Here is a 9621-nt window from a genome sequence, read left to right on the forward strand (position 1 = left end):
CATAATTCAAAATATAATTGCATACCGAAGATATTATAGCATGTGAGTAAATTTTGTGTAAAAAAGGCTGTTGGAGTTGTGGAAAAACCGAAAACCGAACCGAAAAAAACGGACTAAAACCGAAAAAAACCGAACCGAACACAAGAAAAACCGAATCGACCCGAATTAATCGGTTTGGTTTCAATTTAGGCACATAAGAAACCGAACCGAACCGAACCGAAAAACCGAATTATTTATAAAATAATGTCGTTTTACGTTTATCTTACCGAATATTTGTTTTGATTAATGTGATTTTAGGTTTATATTATATATAATTATATATTTCTCTTTTGTAGTGTTATATATGTATATATAATCATCTATGTTTATATGTATGCCCATATATGTATGTTTCCAATAAGTTTGCTAAAACAAACACATATATATATATACAAGCGGATGTGTAATTACTAAATCCGCCTCAATATGAAGCAACTATATGAAGGAAACTTCTCGAGATCGATCGACACCAGTCGATATGATTGATATGTATATATAGTCACCTTGTAAAAATTTCATCCAATTCGGACCTCGTTTAACCGTCGGAATTTCCGGTAAACCGAAAACAATACTAATATGTCATAAGGAAAGACACATTACCAAAATGCGAATGAGAAAATTTGTTTACATATTTGAAATCACATAATTTTTGTCATCGATCGTGCGTGGTCGAAACAAGGAAACTCATTTGGCAAAGCCCCGTTCAATGGGGGTTTTATTATGTGAAAACGCATGTTTTTTGGTTGACCGTTGGTACGTACGGTCAAACCATGTTCAAAACGGACGAAATTTTTACGGGTTCCCTAAATATATATACCGATCACATCTACTGGTGTCGATTGACCATATTTTAAACTGGAGTTGTCGATCGCCGAAGTGTCCACTAATGTATCATAACTTTTATATTAGGGTTATAATAAAACTATCACATTATGAAGCGACTATATGAAGGAAACTTATTGGAATTGATCGACACCATCCGATGTGATCAGTATATATATTTAGTGACCATTTTAAATTTTCATCCAATTCGGACCTCGTTTGACCGTCGGAATTTCCGGTAAACCAAAAACAACACTAATATACCCTAAGGGAGGACCCATTACCAAGATGCAAATGAGAAAAATTGTTTACATATTTGAAATCATATAATTTTTATCATCGATCGTGCGTGGTCGAAATAAGGAAACTCATTTGGGAAAGCCCCGGTTAATGGGGTTTTATTATGTGAAAACGCCTATTTTTTGGTTAATCGTTAGTATGACCGATCAAACTATGTTCAAAATGGATGAAATTTTTACATGGTCCCTAAATATATATGTTGATCACATCTATTGGTGTCGATCGACAATATTTTGAAACTAGAATATTTAAAAAATAAAAAAAAACCGAAAAAAACCGAACCGTTCGGTTCGGTTTTCAGTTTGCCTTATTAAAAAACCGTGAATCGAACCGAACCGAACTGAACCGAAGTTCAATTTCAGTTTGGTTTACGGTTTGATCCCAACACCGAACCGTTTAAACCGAATAGCACGCCCCAGTTGGAGTCTCTCATTTTCCAAAATAATTTTAAAAGAAAAGGAAATAATAAATTTCTGTGTATATATAATTCGTTTAGCCCAGACGCAGCTTGAAATGAAATTATCAGTCTCTTCCGTCGCACCATCTTGTCTCTGTCTTTCGCTTTCGTGAATCGACACTTGTTGCCCTAAAGTCCCCTCTCCGCCTCCAAATCATGGGCAAAGCTGTCATCTCCGACGACGAGGGTAATCTCTCTCTCTCTCTCTCTCTCTGATTTCGTGAAATTCGGCCTTTTCTTCTTCTTTTGCCCTAGAGATTGTTTGATTGCGATGTTTTGTTGTGTTCAGATGAGGTCGAGCTCGACGAGGAGGATAGGGAACCCGTTGACGGGGACGCAGTCGACCGGGATGGCGGCGACGAAGATGAGGACGAAGAAGAAGGTAAAAACCCTAGCCCACTCGCCTGTTTCTGTTTTCCAGATTTATAATTTGGTTGATTTTCTGGGGTTTAAGGACTCATTTTTGGGTTAGGGTTTTGTTACTTCAAACAACTATGGCTTTTTAATTTGTTTGGCTTACTGCTTGTTTTCGTGGTGGAATTCGCAGAAGGCCCGGATGAATATGAGAAGGATGGTTTTATCGTAGACGATCTCGATGAAGAAGATGACCATGAGGAAGAGGAGAAGGCTGACAGTGATGAGGAGAGGCACAAGAAGAAGAAACGAAAGAAAAAGTAAATTTTAGAGAGACTGTTTTTGTTTTGAGATATCTGCTTTTTGTTTGGTAATTCAATAGAGAGAGACTCTTCTTCGTATAACTTGTTCCTTTGCCCCCTTTCGATTATAGAGAGGAATATGTTCTTGACGAAGATGACTATGAGCTCCTGGAGGACAATAATGTGATCGCGCCCCGCAGAAAGGTTGTTAAGACTATCCATTCCGGTTCGGTTCCTGTTGAGTTATAAATGCGTTTGTACATATTTATTTGTTTGTGTGCGCAAAGTGTATATTTGAAATGCGTTCCATTTTTTTTTCTTTGGCCAAACTTTCAGGGGCAATTCAAGCGGCTGAAGAAAGCTCAGAGACATGCTCAGGGGGATGTTGGTGGATTATCTGATGAGGAGGAGTTTCTTGGTACTGGTAAAGGTGGGAGAACTGCTGAGGAGAAGCTTAAGTACTCGTTATTTGGTGATGAGGAAGGTATGCCCATCTATACTTAACTTGTACTATGCTCAACGTATTGAATTCTGGTTTGTTCTTGATTGAATTATTATGTAACAATATAGGTCCTCCACTCGAGGACATTGCTGAAGAGGAGGAACCAGCAGAAGCGGAAGATGATGGAGAAGATGATGAAATGGCAGACTTTATAGTCGACGAAGAGTTTGATGAGGCTGGTGTTCCTGTTAGGTATATTTTGCAGTGTGTGCATGCCATCTGGTGAATTTGACTTCGTTACGTCTTGAACATTAATTTCTAATAATTGACTAATTGATGCCCCTTGTTTTCTTCCCTTGGCTAGACAGAAGAAGTTTAAGAAAAAGAAATCTAGGGATGCACCAGGAGTATCTTCATCTGCTCTGCAGGAAGCCCATGAGATATTCGGTGATGTTGATGATTTACTGCATAAGTATAGGCTTGGTTTGGATTCTAGTGGATGGAAGGAAAGCAAGCTTGAAGATGAATTTGAACCAACTGTTCTTTCGGAGAAGTATATGACAGAGAAGGATGACCAGATTCGAGAGATTGATGTCCCCGAAAGAATTCAGGTCCTTTTAGCTTCATATGAATAATATCCTGTAATTCAAGATTTCAGTCTCCATGACCTGTTTTTTTTGTTTACATATTCTTTTCTTTGTAGGTATATGAGGAAAGCACTGGTTTTCCTCCACTTGATGAAAAGAGCATAGATGATGAGAGTACCTGGATATTTAATCAACTTGCAAGTGGTACTGTTCCCTTCTTTGGCAACACAGGACTGGGGAACTCTATAAGCAGGGACGACATTATCGGATTCTTGAACTTGCACCATGTGCAGAAATTAGATGTTAGTATTTTCAATTCTGTCAACATTATCTTTAATTATTCTGGTATTTATTTGATTAATTTGTCATTCTCTATCCTCAGGTTCCGTTTATTGCGATGTATCGAAAGGAGGAGTGCCTTAGTATACTGAAAGATCCTGAACAAGACATGGATGATCAAAATGAGAAAGCATCTACGCTAAAGTGGCACAAAGTACTTCTCATCAAACAAATGAGATGTCTTGCATTTTAAGTTTGGACAAGAAATATATTAAAACACTTGTTCTCTTTTGTCTAGGTACTTTGGTCTATTCAGGACTTGCACAGAAAATGGCTGCTGCTTCAGAAGCGGAAAAGTGCTCTGCAATCTTACTATGAAAAGCGGCGTGAAGAGTCACACTCATATGATGAGACCAGACACATTATAAATCAGCAACTTTTCGAATCAATTATGAAGTCACTAAAGGCTGCAGATTCAGAGAGAGAAGTTGATGATGTGGATACGAAGTTTAACTTGCATTTCCCTGCTGGTGAGATAGGTGTGGATGAGGGCCAATATAAGAGGCCTAAGAGGAAGTCACTTTATAGTATCTGCAGTAAGGCTGGCTTGTGGGAGGTTGCTAACAAGTTTGGTTACAGCTCCGAACAGTTTGGTTTGCAACTATCACTGGAGGAAATGGTAGGTTTGTTTTTTATTTTTGTTTTTTATTCAGCATTCATATGTTTTTCCTTCCAAGAGGTATAGCTCATAAAAATTTTCCACTTTACTTGATGTTAGAGAATGGACGAGTTGGAGGATGCTAAAGAGACTCCGGAGGAGTTGGCTTCAAACTTCACGTGTGGAATGTTTGAAACGCCCCAAGAAGTGCTCAAAGGAGCCAGACATATGGTATGCGTTAATTGTTTTGTGTTCCGTATATATTTTTTCTGTAGTTTGGCTTAACATAAATTCACAAGTTCTGGGACAGTGTTGATTGATGGTCAGTGATGACATATTTCAGGCTGCTGTCGAGATAAGCTGTGAGCCATGTGTCCGAAAGTATGTTCGGAGCAACTACTTGGATATATTTGAGTTGTCAACAAGCCCGACACCGGATGGAAATTCTGCTATTGATGCTTTTCATCAGTTTGCGGGGGTGAAGTGGCTGCAAAGAAAGCCTTTAAATAAATTTAAGGATGCACAATGGCTGCTTATCCAGAAGGCTGAAGAGGAGAAACTTCTTCAAGTGACTATTAAGCTACCAGAAGACAGACTAAACAAGTTGATGAGTGACTTTAATGAGTACTATCTTAGTGATGGTGTTAGTAAATCTGCACAACTGTGGAATGAGCAGCGAAAGTTGATATTGCAGGATGCTCTTTTCAGCTTTCTTCTACCTTCAATGGAGAAAGAAGCAAGAGCCTTGTTGACCAGTAGGGCAAAAAACTGGTTACTGATGGAATATGGAAAAGTTTTGTGGAATAAAGTCTCTGTGGGACCTTACCAACGGAAAGACAATGACGTTAGTTCAGACGATGAAGCTGCACCCAGGGTCATGGCTTGCTGTTGGGGCCCTGGGAAGCCAGCAACAACTTTTGTTATGTTAGATGCATCAGGGGAGGTGTTAGATGTTCTTTACACAGGGTCTCTTACTTTACGCTCTCAGAATGTTGGCGATCAACAACGGAAGAAAAATGATCAAGAACGTGTTCTTAAATTCATGACCGAGCACCAACCACACGTGGCTGTTCTAGGAGCTGCTAATTTGTCTTGTTTTCGCCTGAAAGAGGATATTTACGAGGTAAGTGGATCTACATTTATCATGCTGGTGATTGATTTGTGGTTATGTTTCCAATGCAGTCATATATGAGGTGGCAGATAATGGTGATAAATCTTTGGAAATTAAAATTGAAGTCTTGTCGTAATTTCTACATGTTAATATAAATCTACCTGGTGGGAGAAGATGGTGTGTATGAAATTTTTATTCTTTGGTGACATTTGTCTGATGAGGTTTGCTGCGTTGCTTTTTCATGTGTAACTTATCTGGTTTTTATGTCGATTTCCTGATTGTATGTATTAGATGTAGTGCATGACTGCATGTCGTATTTGAAAAAGCAAACTTTTGCACACGACACTTATTTCTCTGCTTGCAATCATCAGATAATTTTTAAGATGGTGGAGGAGAATCCTAGAGATGTTGGTCATGATATGGATGGTCTAACCATTGTCTATGGGGATGAATCTTTGGCTCGCCTGTATGAAAACTCTCGCATTTCATCTGATCAGCTACCTGCACAATCAGGTACTAATATTCCCATCTCAGAAATGTCATGTGATTCATGCCTTCATATTGAATTGTTCATTGATCTTGCATTCTGTGTTTTCAGGCATTGTGAAGCGTGCTGTGGCTTTAGGGCGTTATCTTCAAAATCCGTTGGCAATGGTTGCAACTCTTTGTGGACCAGGAAGAGAAATCTTGTCTTGGAAACTCAATCCTTTGGAGAACTTTCTTACCCAGGATGAGAAGTATACAATGATTGAACAGGTCATGGTAGATGTTACCAACCAGGCAGGTCTCGACATAAATTTGGCTATAAGCCATGAATGGTTATTCGCACCTCTGCAATTCATTTCTGGGCTTGGACCTAGAAAAGCAGCATTTTTGCAGCGATCATTGGTAAGATCTGGTGCAATATTTACTCGGAAGGACTTCTTGACAACACATGGGTTAAGTAAAAAGGTATTTGTTAATGCGGTTGGATTCTTGCGTGTCCGGCGCAGTGGTTTGGCTGCTAGCAGCAGTCAGTTTATTGATCTGTTGGATGATACAAGAATTCATCCGGAATCATATATTCTTGCGCAAGAATTGGCCAAAGATGTATTTGAAGCTGATGGTGCCAATGATGATGAGGATGCTATGGAGATGGCTATAGAACATGTCAGGGATCGACCTACTTATCTAAAGAATCTTGATGTTGAAGCATATGCTAAAAGCAAACAACGTGAGAATAAGATACAAACATTTGGTGACATAAGAAGAGAATTGATACATGGTTTTCAGGATTGGCGTAAGAAATATGAAGAACTGAGTCAAGATGAAGAATTCTACATGATTTCAGGTGAAACTGAAGATACCCTTGCTGAAGGGAGAATTGTGCAGGCCACAGTTCGTAGGGTGCAAGCTCAAAGGGCATTTTGTGCTCTTGAATCTGGATTGACTGGTATACTTACAAAAGATGATTATTCAGATGATTCAAGGGACATTTCTGACTTATCTGAGAGACTGAATGAGGGTGACATTCTCGCTTGCAAGGTCAAATCTATTGTAAAGGAAAGGTATCAGGTGTTCCTAGTTTGTAGAGAGAGTGAAATGAGAAATAATCGAAATCAAAATATGAAGAATCTCGATACCTATTACCATGAGGACAGGAGAAGTCTACAGACAGAGCAAGAAAAAGCTCGTAAGGAGAAGGAGCTTGCGAAAAAACATTTCAAGCCCAGGATGATTGTTCATCCTCGCTTCCAGAATATTACTGCTGATGAAGCAATGAAGGTATAACGTCTCTTGCTTTTTTTGTTGATAGTTAAATTACATCTGTGAGTGGGCCTTTACTGGTCCTTACTTTTCTAAATATTAAGAGCTTGTGAAGAGGACTATATAATCTAGTCTAGATATGCATAAATATTATTCCAAACCATTTCTTCCAAATATAATCATCTACTTGTTTTACAGTTCTTATCCGATAAAGATCCCGGGGAAAGTATTATTCGTCCTAGTTCTCGTGGGCCTTCATATTTGACCTTAACTCTTAAAGTTTATGATGGAGTTTATGCTCACAAAGACGTGGTTGAAGGTGGAAAGGAACACAAGGATATCACCAGCTTACTTCGTATTGGAAAGACCCTGAAAATTGGAGATGACACTTTTGAAGATCTGGATGAGGTCAGTATTTGAATACAGTTTATTGTTGGAAGTAAACATGAGTCTTACTTTTCAGTTCTTGTACTGATCTATCTTTGGTCTGTCATTTTGTACGAATTAATTGTCAATTTGTATTAATGTAATAGGCCTATGTATGTTATAATGGTGCTACTACTATCAATATTGGCTATTCTTTCTTATAATATGCTTGTAAATACTTGGATTTCTGCCTCTTGATGCTGAGGTATAGAAGTTTGATGGCACAGAAGATTGATTTTCTTTTTGGCAAACATGAATGCAGGTAATGGACCGTTATGTTGATCCCCTGGTGTCTCACTTAAAGGCAATGCTAACTTATCGCAAATTCCGACGGGGGACAAAAGCAGAGGTTGATGAACTTTTGAAGCTTGAAAAATTGGAGTTTCCAATGAGGATTGTTTATTGTTTCGGCATATCACATGAGCATCCAGGGACTTTCATACTGACCTATATACGGAGTACAAATCCACACCATGAGTATGTTGGGCTGTATCCTAAGGGGTTCAAGTTCAGAAAAAAGATGTTTGATAGCATTGATCGGCTTGTAGCATATTTCCAAAAGTACATTGATGAGCCTCAACATGAGTCTGGACCATCTATAAGATCAGTTGCTGCTATGGTGCCCATGCGAAGTCCTGCAACTGGGGGCTCCTCTGGTGCATCGGCAGGCAGTGGATGGGGTGGTTCAAACAATGAGGGTGGTTGGAGAGGCCAGTCATTTGACAGGGATAGGTCTTCTACACCTAGTTCGCGACCAGGTGAAGTTTTTTCCAATCGAATATATATGCAATCGAAGTGTAAACTAGGGTATCATCTTGGTGTAGGCTGTAACTTTCTGGGCACTACTTGTTCTTCAAGTAGTACGTCAATTAACGGATAAAAAAATTCAATCAACTGATTGAAATCACCACTTTATTTTCTGCCCTACCTTTGGAAATGTGGTATGAAACTTCTTTTTGATAAATTGGGCCAATAAGATCTTTATTTCTTATGGAATAGGTTCTCCAAAGACAAAACTATCAGTTAAGATTTCCTTACATTTCTCTTTTCATGTATGGTTTTGTTGACTTCAATTTCTCTTTATGTTCTGAAATTGTGATTATGGCTTCATACCAGCAAGTCTTTTTTGCTTGTTTAATTGTTGTCCTCGGCATCAGAAAGCTTAAGAATATAAGTTGTCACTGATGTTTGTATGTTTGGTTTTACAGGCAGAAGTGATTACAGAAACGGTGGCGGTCGAGATGGACATCCAAGCGGCGCACCTAGACCATATGGGGGGCGTGGTCGTGGACGAGGAACATATAATGATAACAGAGGCAATAATGAGAGACATGATTCAGGTTTTGATGGTTCTACATGGGGTTCAGATACCAAGGATGGCAATGATGGCTTGGGCAACTTTCCAGGAGCAAAGGTTTTAAACTCACCTGGCAGGGAAGCTTTTCCTGGTGGCTGGGGTACGGGTGGAAGTGGTACTGGAGGCAGCAGCTGGGCTGCTGCTGGTGGAAGTGGTGGAAGTGGTGGCAGTTCAGGAGGATGGGGTGGGGCTGCAAATGATGCTGCCACTGATAATGAGCCTTCAAGATGGGATTCCGACTTGAAGAAAAAAGGTGATGGTACTTCAGGATGGGGCTCGCAAAGTGGTGGTGGTGGCTGGTAACTGTTTTCTGCTCTAATCTAGGCCTGTTTTCCACAACGACCCTGTGAGTCTGACATAGTTTGGAAGCTGTTGCTAGTATAGGCGGTGAGCCCCATTGATGCTTTTTCAATGCTTTTGACCATAACTTCCCTTAATTTATGGGTTGTTAGATCTGTATTGTGTCTAGAACCGTTTTGAGTTGCACCACTTTACTCTGCTTTATCTTTTACCTGTCAACGGCCTCTTTGTTCTACCTGAGATGAAGTGTTCTTTGTTTCAATGACACCTCTAGCTCTAGGTACTTCCATATCTGTGAGTTTGGATATTTTTCCTTGAGGCCTTGTTTGGATAGGTGGATTTGGAGAGATGGCTCACAAAAATCCAATTCTCTATGTATCCCACAACAGCGATGTCCAGTCTTTCTTTTTTATCTTTTTTCTTCCGATCAGAAGTACAATA

General features: G+C 39.4%; 1 protein-coding gene across 1 annotated transcript; it reads left to right on the forward strand.

Moving 5' to 3' along the window:
* Positions 1 to 1663: 1663 nt before the first annotated feature.
* LOC126805000 (transcription elongation factor SPT6 homolog) lies at positions 1664 to 9420 on the forward strand. Its single transcript, XM_050532087.1, has 17 exons — positions 1664 to 1805; positions 1908 to 2000; positions 2166 to 2292; positions 2406 to 2478; positions 2611 to 2758; positions 2845 to 2968; positions 3081 to 3327; positions 3420 to 3605; positions 3686 to 3796; positions 3881 to 4261; positions 4361 to 4471; positions 4584 to 5363; positions 5723 to 5864; positions 5950 to 7115; positions 7296 to 7505; positions 7786 to 8281; positions 8732 to 9420. Exons 1-17 carry the CDS (start codon positions 1775 to 1777, stop codon positions 9181 to 9183), a joined length of 4878 nt encoding a protein of 1625 aa, XP_050388044.1. The 5' UTR covers positions 1664 to 1774; the 3' UTR covers positions 9184 to 9420.
* Positions 9421 to 9621: the final 201 nt, after the last annotated feature.

Source organism: Argentina anserina, chromosome 1, assembly GCF_933775445.1.
Source record: "Argentina anserina chromosome 1, drPotAnse1.1, whole genome shotgun sequence".
Taxonomy (NCBI): Eukaryota; Viridiplantae; Streptophyta; class Magnoliopsida; order Rosales; family Rosaceae; genus Argentina; species Argentina anserina.